The sequence below is a fragment of the Sitophilus oryzae genome, unplaced genomic scaffold, assembly GCF_002938485.1.
Source record: "Sitophilus oryzae breed Bouriz unplaced genomic scaffold, Soryzae_2.0 scaffold_172_pilon_pilon, whole genome shotgun sequence".
Classification (NCBI taxonomy): Eukaryota; Metazoa; Arthropoda; class Insecta; order Coleoptera; family Curculionidae; genus Sitophilus; species Sitophilus oryzae.
In genome coordinates this window covers 8,563,309-8,583,995 of record NW_022146424.1, presented here as the reverse complement: position 1 = coordinate 8,583,995, position 20,687 = coordinate 8,563,309, and the positions used below count along the sequence as shown (strand labels likewise).

Genomic DNA, 20,687 nt, shown 5'->3' with positions numbered 1-20,687 from the left:
TTCCATAGCCTGCTACTTACTTTAGTGAGTAAAATGGAAAAATGTTAAATTGTCAAATTTTATTAAAAAAACACGTTATAATTGCTACACCCGGTATTAGTATAAAAAGGATTCCTATCAAAATACAGTTAGTATAGCAACATTGTGGAAAGAATAACCTATCATTCAAAAAAAAATCGTCCAAATCGGATAAGTGGTTTTCACAAAAACTTAACTTAAACTTTTGGTTAATTTTTTGTGGTGCGTTAATTTATTGGGGAAGTATATTTTGTTTATTTTTAAGAACATCGGTAAACCGTTTTTCCTGAAATTTGGTACTCTTAACACACATTTTAATGCTAAAGCAAATGGTGATTGTGAAAAATTCCGTAACGGCACTGAAAGGGTACTTTCCATTAGGGTAAAGAGTAGTACTGGTGGTACTTCTTTTATCCTTATAGATAAGTAATTTCAACCAATGATACAAGAGGCTAGAACTTTTTTATTAAAAGTTTAAAACAGGCGCTCTTCTTTAGTTCGAAAATGTGAACGGTTTTCAAAATATTCGCGTTTAAAGATTACGATGCATCGATTTTAGTATTAGTACAATGATAAAATGTAAATAAATTTTAAATAAATAATTAATCTCCTGATTTCTCTAATAAAAAAAGTAAAAAGTAAAATCGATGCATCGAAACCTTTAAACGCAAATATCTTGAAAACCGTTGACTGTTTCGAACTAAATGAAGAGCACCTTTTTTACATAAAAAAGTCCTAGCTTTAATTTTCATTTATTGAAATTACTGTATTTTAAGGATAAAAGAAGTACCACCAGTAGTACTCCCTATATACAAGAATGGAAAGTACCCTTTCATAGCTGTTACGGAATTTTACACTATCGCCATTCGCTTTGGCATTAAAATGTGTGCAAAAGTAACAAATTTCAAGAAAAACGGTTTACCAATGATGTTCTTAAAGAAAAACAAAATATATTATTTTTATTTTGATCTTACGAGGGCTGTAATTTCTTCGGGAAGCATTTTAGAGTATATGTTCATATGAACTTAGTAAGTTCTTAAGTTTTATTTTTATCTGCAGAATCACCCACCGAAGTTAGATACATTATTTTTTTGACACCCTGTTTATGACATACACAAATATCTGTTATTTAAATTCAATTTTTTTAATAACTTCGTATTACTGAAAAAAACAATAAACAATTTACTTTTGAATTAAAACGATAAACTGTCACTGTAGTGTATTCTCCCCTGGGACAAACTATATCTATAATTAGATTTATTTTTTTAATTTGGCTTAAAATTATTTCTGAGCACATATGAAGTTGCAAATAATGACTTCAAATGCTGTTGCCTATTTCTGTGATTTTGACACTATTTCTAAAATTTATAAATCTACCACTTTACAGTCTGAAACGCCCATGTAACGGTGGATATCTATAATTTTGCTCATTTCTTCTACATTAGTCATTATTTCTCAGCACAAATCAAGTTGCAAATAAGACTCTATAAATCATTGTCTCTTTCTATGATTGGAACTATTGCATATATTTATAATTATTATCACTTTAGAGTCTATGAAAAATTGCCTTCAATTATTTAACTCATTTCCTTTTTTATAGTAGTTGTTATTTCTGAGCCCTCAGGAAAAGGAAAACATTGGCTTCAAATCGTTGACAACATTTCATCCACATAAGGGTCGATATATACGTTTTTGCTCATTAATTTGGCACTAGTCATTATTTCTGAGCTGTTAACATTTTGCGAACAAAGTCTTGGAGTCATAATATATTGCCTCTGTCTGTGACTGACATTTTCATAAATTTACTATTATTAACACTTTGAGTCTGAAATACCCTTTATCTCTTCTAGTCTTGCTTTTTTCTGTGATGGACACTGTTTCATCGATTTATAGTATTACATTACAATCTGAAAGGTCGACATAAGGGTCAATATTTATCATTTTGCTCATATCTTCCACTGTAGTAGTATATTCCAGTCCATCTAGTTCAAACGTCGAATTGATCTTCCCCAAATCGATCTTCTCCGCTGGAAGACCGTAATAACTATATTCTTCTGCAGTACTTATCGAAGTGCTTGCTCCGGTTGACTTTTTCGCCACCGCCGTTTGAGATTGTAACGTCGCCGTTTTAACGACCTCATCCACGTGTTTAAGATAGTCAGCCATCATTATCGCATTCGTTTCCACATCCAACTCTAAATCGGGATGAGCTTTGCTGTGATGCAACTTCACAAACCTCATCATCTTAAACAACACCCCGCAGTGGTTACATTTTAAAGGCCTGAAGTGACTTCTCATGTGAGCCTTTATGAGGATCGGTAATTTCTGAATTGCCGTATAGGAACAAAGCGAGCACTTGTAGAGCCGCAAGTTTTCCGCATCCGCATGGTTCAGGAACGGGTTGCGTCGTTCCGGGTGGGACTTGGTGTAGTGCTGCTTTATTTTGGCAACGTTGATGTACCTTCTGATGCAGTGTTTACACTGGTACTTGTAGGGAATAAAGTACTGGCCGGGATGGTTTATCATAAAGTGATCGCGTAGCTCAATTTCGGGAAGGGAGATTGGGCACCAATTACACCTCAAATTATCGGTCACCATGTTCTTTTTGACTATGTGAAACTTAGGCACGCTCACGAAATGTTGTTCGGACAAATGTTGTTGCATCAAAGGCTCCGTGCCGGACATGAAAGCGCACAGCTCGCAACAGTAAACTAAATTTTCGTCCGTCGCTGACACGACCAGCAAGTCATCGTCGGAGTCGATCTTAATGACTTCCGGGTCGTTTGGTTTCGATCGTTTCGCGGGTCTGTCATCGCTAACTTCCAAACCTCTTTTGTACGACAGTTCGATCTCTTTGATAACTTGGTGTAAAACGGGACCCTTAGGCATCACAACTATATGAGAATTACCATGTTCTTTTTGGCAGTGAGACCTTAGATCAGACTCGTTATAAAATTGTGCGGTACAAAATACGCACTCATATGGTACAACTTGCCAGTGATAGAGCATGTGTTCACAGCCTAACTCTAGTGTTTCGGATCTGAAACAAAAACATGAATTTAACTTTTCACTTGCTTAAATTACTTGCGTATAATACCCTCTAAAATACAATATACCTACATAATGGACAGCAGTGTGTTTATGTGGTCAACATAACGAGTATAAATAAAAAAATGGTCAATACAACGCTCGCTGTTCTTAGCGAACTTTCAGCTTTGGTTTTAGTTTTAGCGCTATTTTTACAGAAAATAAATTCTGAACTATGATCAATGATCAGTTGACAAGAAAATTATCATTGCCGATATCTCCTGGTTATAATGTAGTTCTTTTTTCAAAATATTGCATTGTTTTAGCTTAAAAAAACTTGAATTATGCGGCTTTTTTGCGAGAGCTACCGGCGGCGGCGCACGGTGGAAAGACCTAATATAAAATGTTGGACATTGACTTAAAAATAAAATTTTAAATTAAATAATTTTGGTAGAAGATTTTAATTACTTAAAGTCCAGACCATTATATCTTATCCAACTCAAAAAAATATTTTTAATTATATGTCTGTTTGAAAAGTTTCAAATGAAGATATTACACTGACTTAATTATGGTGTTCATTTCTTGTGAAACAACCTAGTTTTATAAAAAGTGGCAAAGACATTAATACTTTTTTTTAACCATACATATTAGTGCAAACGATTGTTTTCACTTTAAAATAAAAGATATATATAGTCACAAAAGTTGGGAGAACAATAATTGTATATAAGAGATACATAAACATTTTTTTGCTACTAAATACTATATTTAGTAGCAAAAAAATGTGTATGTAGAAAAATAAAAAAATGGCCAAAGTTGGCCAAGACTTTATATATGTCACAAGGTAGATTAAGCCTTTCTAATAACGAAACTAATTTAACATCTTGCCCCAGGTTGCCCCCCTCTAAACATTTTCATTTTATATATTACTAATACATGCTATATTAAAATCAAAAAAGTTTTCAATTCCAATAAATTAATTTAAAATTTTTAGAGTCAAATTATCTTTATTTTTTTATAAATATATTAATATGTAATTATTAATTGGATAAATACAAAATGACGCTTAAATCAAAAACAGACCCTGTATCTGCTACAAATACATGGAAAACTTATAAACTGTTGGAAAAAGAAAGCGGGTTAAAGTGCAGTGTTGAGCTTTTTTATTTGTAATAAAAATATTCTAGTGCGTTGATTTAGGTACTGTTATATTCTTTGCTTATAATTAATTGTACAGGGTGTCCGACTAAGAATAGCTTTCGGCTATATCTCGGAAAGTATTAGCCGTGAGGCCGGCGGAAAAAAATATTCATAACTAAAGAGGCCATGAGAAATTGCTGGAAATTATTTTCAAGTTTGTAGAATGGCCGCTAGAGGGCACAACTGCTATAAAAAATAAGAAAATGGAGTTTTTACACAATTTTGCCTAGATAAAGGGTAGTATAAATAATAGCTTCATAATCTTTAGTAAATTCTGAATATTTTCTGTTAGCCATGTAGCTATATGCCAAAATAAAGTGGTAGGGGAAAGTTAGATCTGTTTTTATTTAAATATTAATAACTCCGGACTGGATGGACGGAATCCAACTAGCGGGGGCTCATTTAAAAGAGCGTTTCTTACTCTATATTATACATACAAAAAATAATAGTAAGCTTTTGAACGTAGACGCTACGGGGCGCTGTCTTACAATTAACAAACATTGCGCGTTTTTTCAAAAAAATGCGATAATATATGTAATTTTAGCTGATAGTAAAGACTAATAAAAGCTTAAAAAGTCAGTGAAAACCGCATCTTGATATCTTTTTTCAAACCGAACATATTAGCAAAATTATATTAAATAGGAAAATATAAGCCCTTAATTACCATATTTTTATAACATGGTATCAGTAGTCCTAGATCTCAGTGGTAAAATCTAACGCTATTTCTTTTTAAAAAGATTAAAACTAAAACATTCCACAACAGTTTGGCAAAGTTTATAAGCATTTAAAAATTCTAAGATTTTTCCAAAACATACTATATTTTTAGGTCACCCTGTGGATGGTTTGTAATGAGCCAACCACTTTCTTTCATTAAAATTTAAAATTGTTCTGTTTATACATTATTACGGTATATAAAAATCATTTTTTCGTCTTTTGGATTAAAAGTGCTGAGAAGAAATCCTCATGTCCAACCGCTCCCATAAGCTCGTTCCACTGTGCGGCGCTGCGTTAATTAAGAGATGGCTATGTACGTCAATCCAAAGTCGAAAGACAGTATTTGGGATAGTCTTTTGTTTACATGGAGTATAGAAAATTTTTGCCACCGCTTGTTTACCACCAGTAGTATTTGTGCGTTTTTTTTTAAATTATTTATTATTAAATAGAGGGAAATGCGACCGAAAAGAAGGTCAAAAGTTAGTAGAAATCTGGATAAATGTAAGTGCAATATTTCCAAAAAAATCTCGTGACGAGGTAAAATTACAGTCTATTGTGGCTATGATTGACGTACATACCCATCTCTTTATTAACGCAGCTCCGGTGGATCGATTCTCGGCCGAGGTAGCACTTTTTCAATTTTTTTACACCTGTTTTTATATTTTAAAGCTGTCTTTATTTTTTTATTTAGAGGTATCGGTAAGACCGATCAAAATACGACGTAGGTGTATTTTGATTGCGTTGGTTAGGCGTATTTCGATTACGTATATTTTGCCAAATCGAAAATATAAAAAATAATCCAGTTATTTAGGCTTGTCGGAAGCGCTAAAGACTCATGAGTATTGCTATGCAAAAATCAGCACGACACGATAATTATTAACGAAATGACGGCAGTTTTAAAAGTTGGTTTTGAATTGACGATCGATGACCCCATATAATTTTACATATAAAATGACAGCGATCTTCATTTCATAGCCATCGCTGTAGCCGTTTTTTTTTTCGATCATATTGTAGTATTGCTTTAAGACGTTCATTATCTTGTAGTGTTTAATTAATATACTAACATTACTAATCGCAATAATGACAAAAAAAAACAAGAAAATTTAGTTAAGATCAATTTCGAAATATCAAAAAAATGTCTTAATATTATAAAATACGCCGTAGGTGTATTTTGATTGCGTTGGTTAGGCGTATTTTGATTACGTAGGTTAGTCTCTGGGGTAAGTTTTTTTTGTTTATAGATAGCACACGAAATACCCGATCGATTTTGTAGAACTGTTATATATTATTATAATTTGTACGTTTTTGAAATTTAGGTTAAATTATGGTACTATTACTGAAGAACTGACTCTCGAAAGTTACAAGTTTATAATAAAAGACAAGAAAATAACCCACGATTTAAATTTGGAGGGAACTGCGGGTTGGAGTTGAAGAGTTGCACGGTACGGCTAGACGCAAGTACCAAGTGTGTGGTACCAAATTATTCGTAAAATCCGAAAAATAAATGCCCGAAAAAAAATTCCAATTTAATTCTGCATGTTTCTATTAACCCTCTGACACAGCATTGTTGGGAGACAAATAGCAATTTGTTTTCGGGTGTTATTGCTCCTTGCATTCTTTAGACACTGACGTGGCATAAAGATTTAATCTAACTTATTTTATAACCTAAAGATCGTACATACCTTTCTTCGCAAAATAGGCATTTGAACCCTGTCTCGCCGGCCAAAGGTTTTTTCGGCATAGGCGTGTAATTCTTTAGGATCATCACACTCTGTTCCCTAATCACCATGTGAATCCAAGTTTCTAGTTTGACGTGGGGTGGTAAGGCCTCAATTATCGACTCCGTCACTCCCGGATGTTGCTTGATATGATCCAACATATATTTGAATGAAATACTAAGGTCACAACACAGTTTGCATTTGTACCTAAAAAAATATAATTATTTCAGTACCTCCAGTATATATTCAAACAAAGATAAATAAAATAAATAGACACAGTTTGAGAAATTTTTAATAATAGTGCAAACCAATAATCAACGAGAATATTAATATAATTTAATAAAATTGTAAATCACTATAAATAATGAATTGTTTGTAACCGAACTGTAATTTCTGTATTATTAATCCGGTAAAAGATGGAGAAAAGCAATAGTGATTGATAAAATTTTATTTTAAGATGAAACTTTTGTTAACAACATTCTCAGAATTCGAATAATGAATTGAATAATGACAAGACAATAAGTGACATCTGTGTAAAAAAAGACAGCGATTTAGAGTAACATTTTGGCTATGTAAAATTTAGAGCGACAATTTTGATTATGCAAAAAAATACTAGTTGCCTAACGATTAACATTAATTTTAAAAATCCCCAACATGAATAATGAACAAAAATTTAAACAAAAACAAACCACACAAAACAAATTGTTGGTTAGTAGCAGCACAGATTAGGTATACTATAAGTATACAGATAAAAAGCTTGTCCCTAATTCGAGGTACGAAAATTGTTTTTTATGACGATAATCAAACGAGTAAATTTTCTTGTGCGCAAAAATAAACTCCCGGTTAAACAGCGTAATAACTGGGCCAGTCAGGCGCTGTGCACAATTTTAGAGGCCATATGTGGGCGTGCTTGTACGCAAACTAGTAGCCTAACTAGTGCGCGACTCCGAAAATTGGAACCACGAAAAGCAATGCTTTTGACGATAAGTTTATAATCTGTATAATCTGTGGTAGCAGTTAGTAGTAGTCAGAAATATAGATGTAGTAGCATTTTGGTTTAATGGCCGCAGCTGCCAGGCTATCCGGCTGAGTGATAGAAGAAAGAAATTATAAAATTATAAAGCTAGAATAGTATACGGTTTTATATTAACTCTAATTTATTTGAAGTTTATAAAAAGCATTCATAAAAAAATATATATACTTCAAATCCTCCAATTTAATAGCTGTTAGTAAGAAGTTTTATTTTGTCAACTAAACTTACCTAAAAACGTTAAAATCCTTAAAAATATGAAAGAAAAAATCGGCCACCCTTCTAGATTTAAACGAATGACATTTTGGGCATCTCCACTGCCTCTTGTGAGGGGTGCCAAAACCTCCATACAGTGCTGTTAAATGGTATTTCGAGCATCTTACATTCTAAAAATAAAAAATACATTGTCAGCTTCTATATCTTTATGGTGGGTTAATTGTAGTCAGCCAACTGAAAACTTTTAGGTATTTACCTGTGACTCTGCTTCTGAGTTTTCCAATTTAGAATTAGATACAGATTCCTTTAGTGAACCTGGATCATCTAATTTCTTAGCAGTTGAGGGCGTGCCGTTCTCAGTGTCACTCTCGTCAGAATCTAATACTGAAAATTAAAGATCAATCGTTATTAAAACCCGTCTCAAGAATCATTAAACTTGTCAAAAGCCTATACAGGGTGCGCTAAAAAGTTCCAGTACAAATGAAAAAAATATATTACTGGGTTATTACAAAAAAAGTTTTTAATATTTTGTCTGCTAACCACTTTTTGCATAGTAAAATTTAATAAATTGCTAATAGCAGTTAATGTCCCAAGAAATATGTCAAAATGATTTTTTTTTTGTTATTGGGCATACTAAAGAAATTCAGCGTAAACTTTATTTAAAAAACCATAAAAATGTTCCATATTTGTTGGAAATGATTTGGAACACCCTGTACCAACATTTTAATTGTATGAAACTAGCTTTTATCCTAGTAGAATTCTCTTAAATATTATTTTATGGATCCAAAATAAACAATGGTCTATTAATATGTATAGAATTCTAATGTATATAAAGACTGTTCAGCCATAGTTCAACGTTACGTCATCGTAAAATATGAGTTTTAGGGTGTATCTGAGAGCAGTTCATATCATTTAGAAAATTTTAAGTACGTTCCTACATTATTGATTGAGTGGGTACAATTTCTTTTTTCGGCATTTATTATTTTTTTCTTGAACTCTTCACCAGTTACGATCCCTTTAGTTCCAATCTTTTAGACTGTTGAAATTCCTATTTCTAAAGCATCAGCAACTCGCTATGTTATTTAAAAACGCTATCACTTTATAATTTACTATTACATATTTGCATTGTACTTACATTTTATACGGTGCCCACGGACCAAGAGTGTTCTACCAGCGTCTCTTTCTCAAGAAAAATAATTTATAAGCTTATCAATGAGCTCTTGTTCGTTTTGATTAAATCTTTGACGTATTTTTAAAAAAAAATGAATTTTGTTTGACAGCATCAATCGATTTTTAATTATGACATTGATCGATGTCCGTCAATAAAATAATAACCCCAAACCAAATTACAATGACAATTACTAAAAAAAATATGCAGTAATTAACGAAATACAGTAATGACCAATCTCTTTCATCTGGTTGTCAAATGACTGAGAGTTCAACAATATATGTGACGTTGAACCATGACTAAACATTCTGTTCATTCACTGATTTCGACGAATACCATCCAAAATTGACAGAAAAAACATCGCATCGAATTATATTGACAGACAACTATTATTGTCACATATTCATTCTCTCGACAAATTAGACCGTATAATTAAAAAAACGGCGTCAAAGACGGCTGGGAAATAACAATCGATGATAATTTAGGTGAATTCAATCTCTAGATATCATTTACTAAAAAAAAAACTTGTCAACAATTAACACTGATTATAGAAAAATTAAAAGAAGGAAAACGTTTTCAGACACACAAATCTATTTTCAAATTTGTTTTTCTCGATATAAAAATAACATACATAGCCGGAGAGCTAGCGACATATTTAGAGAACATATTTTAGGCAAGTTAGAATAACAAAAAAAAAATAAAGTTTAATAACTTGTGAACCCAGAATCCTAAAGTCTGGCTGGGGGGTTGGGGGTATTTCGCTACTGCGCAACCCATAACATTTGCAAAAAAATAAATCCAAAAAACATTCTTTAGGCAACTTGAAATGTGTTTATTCTTAAATTTTAGCATCTATTTAACCTAGAAATAATTATGCCAGACTTTTTTTTCGGGTTTAAAGTGTAACCCGACCATTCCAAATATGTTTAATTATTATTATACCTGGAAAATATACTTTAGGCATTCTAAAATTTTTACAGCGTGTTTATTAGATGATATTAAAAAATATGTGTTAATTGCCAGACGAATTCAACGGGTTTAAATACATGCCTGACGCAAATAAAGATTTTAAATGAGCGCCAGAAAAAAATCTTATGAGGGTTTTAATTCAGAGATAATTTTGTTGGAATTAAGTAACCATGTACAAATATGTATTTATAAATTAAATATTGACGTGCATAGTGTAAATAGTTTAGAATAATTACTGCAAATAAATATTTTAGTAACTACTAATTTCGCTTCTAACTACTAAATCACAATGGATAAAAAACATTTAAGTTGTGTAGTTTGTAAAAAAGTTACTAGTGACAAAGTTATTGTTTTTGATGAAGGCAGACTACAAAAATGCAAAGAATTTTTAAAAGTGCGCCAACAACATGGTTTAAAATTTAAAGAAGTGATTTTACGAGAAAACGTAATCCCGACAAAAGGGTACCATGTACAGTGCTAAAAAAATAAGTATTCTGGAATTTTATTAAAGTACCATTGTTAATTTTTCTAAATAGATTCAAAAGTAAGTAAAAGTGCTTTACTTTTATGCTTAGGCGTTAAAATGACTTTTTTTATATTGTCAATCAGGTCGCAAAAATTAATAATAATATAATGTCACAAAAAGTATAATAATAATTATACTTTGTTTTAAAAAAAATATTTTATATTATGCTTTTTTAAATAATTAGTTCGTCTTTTTAGATTTTTCAGATACAAAATGCTGTTACGTCAGCCGCATCGGCCGACGACGCGACGTGTCTCAATAGTTTCTTTTTATTTATTCAATATTAATTTTTTAGATTTTTACGACTCCAAAATGCTGTTATCGCGTTAAAAATCTTTATTCGCGTCTGGCAAGTATTAAATCCCATTGAATTCGTCTGGCAATTAACACATATTTTTAATAACATCTAATAAACACGCTGTAAAAATTTTAGAATGCCTAAAGTATGTTTTCCAGGTATAATAATTAAACATATTTGGAATGGTCGGGTTACATTTTAAACCCGAAAAAAAAGTCGGGCATACTTATTTCTAGGTTAAATAGATGCTAAAATTTAAGAATAAACAAATTTCAAGTTGCCTAAAGAATGTTTTTTGGATTTATTTTAGGCAAATGTTATGGGTTGCGCAGTAGCAAAATACCCCCAACCCCCAGCCAGACTTAGGATTCTGGGTTCACCAGTTAATAAACTATACATTTTTAGTTATTCTAGCTTACCTAAAATATGTTCTCTAAATATGTCGTCAGCTCTTAGGCTAACAACCCTCCTAAGAAAACTGGGAGTAAGCGCCACTAAAAAATAGCCACGAATGACGTCAAGTGCTTGATCTCGCTAAATCGATTATCATTCTTCAGCCGACGTATTGATAAAAATGTGAAATAATCTATACGTTTTGAAAATGTTTAGCACAAATAACAATCGTACCTATGACATTTACAGGCGGCTGAATTATCTGGACGTCATCGGTTGACAGACGAGTATTTTCAGTTGGCTCTTCAAGCTTTGGCTCCTTTATTTCGTTAGTTGCCGACTTCGAACTTTTTGTGACCATCTCACTCTGTGTATCTGTTATTACAACAGGGCTTCTATGAACACTATCAGTTCCTTTGGCCACGGCATCGATACTATCCAACAAGTTCTTGTGTGGATCGCTATTCTGGACTGGAGTCTTCGAAACTTTTTGGTGGTCGCTATTCTGGGCAGGAGCTTTCGATATCGGCGAACTTTTGACAGATTTCTTTTGCACTTTAGCAGGTGGAGGGGATGTCTCGTCGAACAATATACCTCGTATGTGCCGCACTCTTGGTTTGTCCCTTTGCCACAGGGGCGTGGTGTCAAAGTTATCCTCTTTGGGCACATCATCCTCCACTTTATGGTAGACGAAGATTATGTCCATGTTATGTCCCGGATGTTCTTCGTCAAAGTGCTTTTGGAAGCTCTCCTCCTTGTCGTTTTTGAATGTGCACAAAGTGCATTTGTACTGAGCGTCTACCTCGTGCTTGTTTACGATGTGAGCGTGAATATCTTCTTTGGTCGCACACTTTACTTTGCACATGCAACATCGCCAGGGTTTAGATTTTGGAGTGGTTATTAATGATGGTTCAAGGGTTTCGCCTTCTACAGGTTCAGACTCCATATATCTAATGAACAAAAAACAAAAATTAGAAAAGCAAAAACTGTTAGGTTGATTAAAAGATTGATTAAATTAATTCCTTATCAACAAGTCATATTATTGTTGACTTTAAATGAATGAAACTACTAAGAACTGACTTACTTCCAGTTGACCAGTTGATTTTTTAAAAAGTTAAAATTTATTAAAAGTCCATTTCACTAGTCCGAAAAAAAAAGTAGCAAAATAAGCGTTCGGCATTTAACGTTTTATGTAAAACTGGCTAGGTATTTTTACACAAATTAAGAAAGAAATTAAAGATAAAGGATTGGTTTGGTTTGTTTTTTTTTTATAAACGAGCGATGCAAGTGACGAGCTAGAATTCCAAGCGATCCTAGAATGAAATAAATTGAAATCCGATTTTAATGTGACCTACTCGATAAAAAGTCGAGCGAATTTTCTACATACATTGCAGGTAGCAAATTTATACGACGCCGTATATACCGGGTGCGTCTCACCCCTATTACTTTTTTATTTTTTTAGATAAAAAAATGAGATTTGGTATGTTAGTATATGACATAAATTAGGATTGATTGACGTATTCAATTGTTTTCTGTCACTTCCTGTTTCACCGGAAATTTCTGATTTTTAAATGGCACCCTCGGTATTTTTTTTTACTTTATTCGATAGAAAATGACATTCTAAATAGAATGACGTATCATATGTCAACTTTTGACATATTCGCTTAAAAACAAATTTATTTTAAATTTCAATTTAGAGTGCCATGGCTGTGTTAAAAACACTAATTTTTAATCAAGGAGCATTGGAAAAATAGATTTGATCGTCTAATGTTTTTAGTGTCTTGCCCTGGCCGGTTAAAAGATGCCCAAATCGTATTTTTGATCATATCTCAATTTTTTTCAAATGGAACGAGGGTGGATTATTAGCATATTTCGAAAAAGATTTTTTTACGAATAATTTGATACCACACACTTGGTACTTCGAGTCAAATTGTCGTTATGAACCGCATGTTACAATTTCAAATAAACATTATGCGAAAATGTCAAAAGTTGATATGTGATATGTCATTCTATTCAGAGTGGCATTTTCTACCGAATAAAGTAAAAAAGTACGGAAGGTGCGATTTAAAAATCGAAAGTTGCAGTCATTTCCGATGAAACCAGAACTGACCGAAAACAATTGAATATGTCAATCAATCCTAATTTATGTCATATACTAACTTACCAAATCTCGTTGTTTTATCTGAAAAAATAAAAAAGTTATAGGGGTGTCCACTTTTGAGACGCACCCGGTATATTTATCCGTTGCGTGTCTGAGAGACAAAATTTTACGACCTACATCCACAATGCTTCGAAATAAACTAAATCAGGCGATCAAGCGAATCGCTCGCCGCTTAGTACTTGCCGTTCATTACCGAAAGAATATGTGCCCTGCGCACGCAGCTTACTGCTTGGCGCTAGGCGTTAACGAGTACTTACAACATGCGACGGACAAAAAACCGTATTTTTAAATACGAGCGATATTTCGCTCGACTGATCACTCGGTTATTGCAATCGCTTGATACTCGAGTACTCGATTATTGAAATTAGTCGGTTTTTCCCATCACTAATATATATTACCTTCGGTCACACACCCGCTTTACCAGACCACTGAGGGCGACCCGAACAGTAAGCGTAATAATAGACTCTTAAGGATGTATTTTAACGTAGAATACAATCCATAATTTTTGGATTTGTTTTACGCTGATTCAATAGATGCTAATAGTAATTAAATTCGTTGAAAATAAAATAATGTAATTATTTACTAACTTTAAAAAGCTTGCTTTAAAATACAATACAAAATTCCAACCCCCAACTGTAATGATATTGCATTACCTGATCGTAATAACTTTGACTGGTCCATCATGGCTATCTGTGATGTGTTTTTCCACTTTGTGCTTCAGGTGGGACAGGACACTGCAATACTGACACTTGTAGAGATGCAGTCCGTGCAATTTAAAGTGTTTGATAGCTGTCTCGGCATCACAAGGTAAAATAGCACATTTGCAATGAGCACATGTGAAATTAGTTTCGTCCCTGTGCAGGGCCATCATGTGATGCTTGAGATTGCCTTCTTCGGGGCACAAGTACGAACACCCTTGTGCGCAGCATACAAATCGACAATGCGTAGCAACAAATTCGGGATATTTTTCTTCTTCTTTATCTGTAAGGTTAATAATCAAACATATGAGAAGTTTTGTTCCACCATATTGGAAAATTTTATATGAGACAGTTAGTAAAAAACAATAAAGCTGGCTCAAAAAGTTGGATCGCGATAATTTTTTTAAAAGGGACACCATATATATTATTACATTTTTGGCTTCCTTTCTTATCACTTTATATAATTAATATATTATTAAATATGTTTTGATAGTTTTAGAGATATTAATAAATAAATAAAAAAATATACAGGGTGGTCCTAACTGTATTCCGAAAACTTCAGTAGCATATTCTGCACATAAAAATAAGTAAAAAAGTTCGTATACGATACGGGGTGTAGAAATTTTATTTTTATTTCGATTTTTTTCAAATAATTTTTGAAGTAACCTCAATATTTGGATGAAAATTGGTGTCTAGGAGTTTTTTGACATGAGAAATTTGATTTTGATGTCAATATGACTCCTACCAAAGACTCCTACTTATAGAGGGCGCCACCTACATATTTTTTAACTGGTTTGAAGAGTAATAACTTTTCGTTCGTACCTGTATAAACGTACTCACTACAAAAAATATACATGAACGACGTTTTTTACATAAAAAAAGTCTCTTGGTAAAAATCGCTACGAGTAATGGTTCTCGAGATATTTTGAATCGAAATTATCAATACCTGTCATCATTGACATAAATAAACATGTTAATTAATAGTTATTAGACTGAAATCAAAAATTTGAAATGTTTTTGTGCCAAAAGTTCAACAGAAACTGTTTTATCGTCATTTTTTCGAAGAAAAATTTATTACTAATTTAAAAAAACAAAAAGTTCCCAAATTTATCAATTGAGTCAAATAAAATTATTTACCCAACACTTTTATTTTTTGTCAAGAATGACATGTATTGACTCTTTCCATTCTAAATATCTCAAAAACGGTTGCTCGGAGCGATTTTTACCAAGAGACATTTTTTACGTAGAAAATCACGGAAATGTATATTTTTTCACTGTTATACACGTACGGACGAAAAGTTATTACTCTTCAAAACAGTTAATACACATGTAGGTGGCGCCCCCTACAAATAGGAGTTATATTGATATCAAAATCAAATTTCTCATGTCAAAAACTCCTCAAAATATTGACGTTGCTTCAAAAATTATTTGGAAAAAACCGAAATAAAAATGAAACTGCTACAACCTATATCTCCGAAACCAAGCATTTTAGGACATACATTTATACGAAGTTTGTTACATATTTTTATCTCCACAATATGCTGCCGAAGTTTCCGGAATACAATTCGGACTACCCTGTATCCTTTAGAACTGCACACAAAATTCCTATATTTTTATTTTAGGAGCTATAGATGCCCGACGCACTACTATCGGACCCTGTATACAGTTTACATTAAAAAATACACAATAATAAAAAATTACCAGATTTAGGTCCTCCCATCCTGCCTGTTGTAATAGAACTGGCGGCAAGATTGATCATTTTATCAAACATTTTTTCATTCTTCTCCAAACACGGCACTGGATTGACCGGCGCCGTATCTGGAACAGACTTTTCATCGGCGTGCATCTGGAGATGTCTTACTATATTCACCTAATACGTAAAACCAGAACAATTAACATACATCCAAATCATTGTTACACTACAAAAATATGGATTTAATTCATGCATCTCTAGTACAGAGTACAAAGTAACAAAAAACACAGGGTTTTTTCCATAGATCATATATATATATATATATATATATATATATATATATATATATATATATATATATATATATATATAACAACACGACATCACGACATGCCATTTTCAAACCTTCTTTATTGCACTTATGAAACGTTCAATAGGTTTGTCTTTTCCGAGGACCTTACATTGCGCATGCGCATTAAAAGTTGCACGTATTTCCAAATTAATGACAATTTTTTACGGTTTAGAACTTTGTTTAGAAACATGATACAAAGAGAACAACGTCACAGGTGATAAACGTCACTATTGGTCGGCAAGCTCCGCGCGCCAATTTCAAATTGTCAAACAGATGACACATAATAAATGTGCCATAACTTTTCAAATGTCAAGCTCGATGATTTGACATAACTTTTGAGATTATGTCCTAATTCTTCCATATTTTATGTCTTTTTTTATTAATGGCAACTGGACAATATGGATATTTTTGTATGGCATATGACGTCACAGGTGGTATGCACAAACTGAACGAAATTGGAGCCGCTATCGATCATACCTTGTTTTCTTTGTACCATGGTTTAGAAAGTACGAATTATACATTGTTATGGAAACCAACTTTTCATTGTCATCATATTGTCATAATTAAATGTCATAATCTTATTTCCATTGTGTACGCATGTGTAACGCTTGTTTTTTGCGTTTTTCATTTTAATAAAAATTGTATTAATTACTTTTTTATCGACCGCTTTTATATAGCCAAGGATGCGAAGTGTGTTCAGTGAGAAGTTAATTTTAAGTTTGTGCAATCTTCCCCTAGGAGATGCAAGACCTTGTCGTTGGTGGGGAAGCTCCTGGTCAGGTGCTGGGGGGAATCCCCTCTAGCACTTGGCTTGGTCTAATGGTGGGTTCATACAGCCAAATAAAATAAAATAAGAATAAAATAAAATAAAATAAGAAAGTTGGTTATATGGGATACCGTACATGCGTTCATACAGCCAAATAAAATAACAAATAAAATAAGAAGTCTTTATCTTTTAACTTCTTGTTTTATTTTATGTGAAAACGGCTTTGCGCACGCTTAATTCTAACCTACAAATATTTTCAGTTTGGATTTAATTTATTTTATAATTTCACATAAGTAAAATGTATAATATAGTAGGCAACGAATAAATAAATATACTATAAATAGTAAAATTACTATAAACAATCGTAAAAGTTAACTTTTATCCAGCCTCATCGTACTGCGCATGATCAAATATATATTTCTTATTTTATTTTATTTGACTGTATGAACGCACACAAATAAGAATTCCTTATTTCTTATTTTATTTTATTCTTATTTTATTTTATTTGGCTGTATGAACCCACCATAAGAAGCATCTCACTCATCGTCTTGTCCCTGACTGTAGTGTCGTGGCCAGGGAATTGCACCAAGACATATAACGATACCGGGCGGGGCTACGGACAGCCTCAACCTTGGGGCACCGGGGGGCACCCCATTGTATTTTACCCCTTACTTCTACATGCGGGGCTCTGTAGAAGTGGACCGACTGTCCCTAGCGACTCATAGAAACACTATGAGATCTGGTAATAATAGTAATAAAAACATCACCGGTGAAGGTGTGGGGAAACCCCCTAGCAACACTGGGAACAGTAACAATGAAAGTTCCAAGGGGCCAAACCCAAAGAGAACTACAGGAGAGGTGGCTGACACTTGCGTGAGACCATCCTCCGCAAGTGGCATACAAGCTACCATCTCCTCCAAGGGTCGGGAGCCTACCTCCTACCTCTAAATCCAACAGGCGACACAAGCTACCGTTTCGTCTACCCGGCCTGGGTCGTAGCTCCTCGACTGTGAGGGACACGGGTCTCCGTAGGAAGTCCTAGGACTGTATGATGAGTTATAACTCAAGAAAGGGGGACACAATAGATCTCTAAGGTCGCAGAGATTAACCCCCCTCCCACTTATTCTAAATTCTAAAGTTTGTGCAATTATATTTCTATTTTTTTTTTGTTGGACTTTCTAAATTATGTACCCGTAAAAATGACTAGAAAGTGTTTGGTGTGCGGAATTTCTAATATAAAGGTCCCGAATTATCTTTTTATAGGCAAGTCAAATATTCAGTTGTTGTTTTATTTATATTAAACCACACGCATACTTTCTGGTTAGATTTCATAAGAATATTGATATTCGTACGGAGTGGCTAAATGTAATTTTTATATAATTTAATTTTTGTGGCAGTAAACATTCAATTTATTGTTCAAATATATGCGTTTAACAAATTAAATTTTTAAAATTAATGTTCAATTTGGCGCGTGAACGATAGGTCCTCGACAAGGATAGACAGAGTAGAAGCACCACGTGTGCAACAAAAAAAGAAGATAAATGGAAGTCGTTGATATGTTTGCGACAGTTTCCATAGTGATTTACTTATCCACGTAAGTATACATGATCTAGGGTTTTTTTCACAAAACCCTAGAGTATTTTTGGATCTAATAAGGAGTAACAAAAAATTAGTGTTCTTACCCTGACTTTCGTCTGATAGCTGCACAAACCACATTTTACATTGCTGCCAAATATCTGCCTGTTCGGGATGCTATCAATCTGCTCCGGAGTGTACTGCTCTATAGAATTACTTGTCGACAGAGAACTAATATTGGTCCTAGTTACATCAGTGTTCGGTGTATTTAGTAGAGTAGGTTTGACCACGAAGAAGTCAGTTTCAATGTTGGTTCTAGTGTTGTCGGTCGCCACTAGATTCGTATGGTATATGTTATGACGATTCTTAATATGCGCCCTGAAACAATTTATTTATTTCTGAAATATCACTACACTCCGTTCAAAAGAATTTTGTTTGGTATCGAGATATAATCAAAAAGTGCTGAGAGACAATAGTCGGCTAGAAGTTCCCACGCACGTGCTGATATGCCTGCATAAATCAGAATTTGCACAGAAGGTGTATGTAATGTACAAAAAAACTAACGTCTGTGGGAGACTTTTCTAATTCATTAGAATATTCAGTATGATGTGAACGTCAACTCTCCTGGATTGGACTTTAATGTTAATAGACTATTTATTATTAAACCTTTTACTTACCTTACAATAGACAATGTTGTAAACTTTTCGTCGCATAGAGAACAAATAAATCGTTCGACGCCATGAGATTGAATGTGTTCAATAAGCACGGCTGGAGTTTTGGCTTGTCTGTCACAATGAGCACACTGGAAAGGCTTGTGGCCAGGTTTCTTGCATGTGGTGGTATTAATGAGGTGAGTTTTAAAATCTCCCGATGTGCCAAACTGTTCCCTACACACGGCACACTGGTATAGTTGGAAATCTATGGAAAAAAATAAAATTCCCAATAAAACAATATTCCAATTTAAAAAAGAAAAATACATTAAAAGTGAATACTGTAAAAGAACAACAGCTCTCGTCTACCATTATTTATTTTTATTTTTTTAAACATTTCTCTAAAACCAAAAAACAAAAATATCATCATTAATTTGATTAATAATAAATTATCAATAGTTCAGGAGATTTCACTAAATCTTTTGAAATTTCTATTAAATGGGTACTTTAATTTAATTCTAATTTGTCATTATTATTACAGGGTGCTACAAATTCGAGGTACAAGCATTGGTTTCTCGGTAACTGTAATAGATACGAAAATGGTTACATTGGGGGCAAAGTTGCGCTTTAGGATATTCACAGTTGCACTTTAGGATAAGATGTCATTAAAAAAGTTTTAAAGATTTCAAGGATTGCTGAGTTTTTTGAAAAAACGGATTTTTTTGAACATCAATTTTATTTTTTTCTGTTGTTACTTTTTAGAAAATCAAAAAACCAATTGCACGTTCCCATAGTTGCTTTATTAGGGCTATCTGATTTTTAGATCAAATTAGCTGATAATTTGTGAGATACAGAGGCCAACTTAATTTTGTTTAAATACGGACCTGCTTTTTTATTTCAGGTTTTGAAAGAACTCGGTCTCCTGAGTATAATGATATGCCACACTTTTGATACTTATGATACTTTTTTTTGTTTTGGGTACCTTAACAATAACAAAACTACTACAAGTCTGACTCTCAGATAGCCCTAATAAAGTGGCTATGAGAATGTGCAACTAGTTTTTTGATTTTCTAAAAAGGAAAGACAGGAAAAATAAAATTGATTTTCAAAAAAATCCGTTTTTTCCAAAAAACTCAGCAATCCTTGAAATTTTTAAAACTTTTTTGATGGCATCTTGGTGAACATGCCAAGAAGGCAAGTTTGCCGGTTGTCATATACATAAAAAGAATGATAGTCCTTTGGTATTAATGGTTTCAGAGATAGTAAGTCCGTGTATTTTTGTTTAGTTAACGGGATTTATTTTGAATACAAAACCTTAATTTCGGTTTCGACAGAAATTTTCTTGTTCAAACGTTGTGGAAGATCCTCCCATTCGTTATCAAAGGATAATTTAAACATTATCTTGTCTTGACTATATTTCAATCATCTCAACTTTATACCTTTGGTGAACCAGTTGTATTTCCGGGCCGAATTGATTTGTGAAATTTTAAATCAGAGTAATTTTTAAAAAAATTATAA

General features: G+C 33.1%; 1 protein-coding gene across 2 annotated transcripts in view; it reads right to left on the bottom strand.

The window, feature by feature from the left end:
- Positions 1-916: 916 nt before the first annotated feature.
- The window catches only part of LOC115881614, a 52,576-nt gene continuing 32,805 nt past the window's right edge, over positions 917-20,687 (bottom strand). For both annotated transcript variants that reach the window (XM_030899167.1, XM_030899168.1), the window contains exons 8-16: positions 19,197-19,437; positions 18,627-18,897; positions 15,835-16,003; positions 14,089-14,416; positions 11,509-12,224; positions 8,177-8,304; positions 7,936-8,090; positions 6,639-6,881; positions 917-3,058 (exon numbers count right to left, since the gene is read on the bottom strand). In XM_030899167.1, the coding sequence (XP_030755027.1) occupies positions 1,906-3,058; positions 6,639-6,881; positions 7,936-8,090; positions 8,177-8,304; positions 11,509-12,224; positions 14,089-14,416; positions 15,835-16,003; positions 18,627-18,897; positions 19,197-19,437 (3,404 nt within the window). In that variant the 3' untranslated portion in view covers positions 917-1,905. The remainder of the gene's footprint in view (positions 3,059-6,638; positions 6,882-7,935; positions 8,091-8,176; positions 8,305-11,508; positions 12,225-14,088; positions 14,417-15,834; positions 16,004-18,626; positions 18,898-19,196; positions 19,438-20,687) is intronic.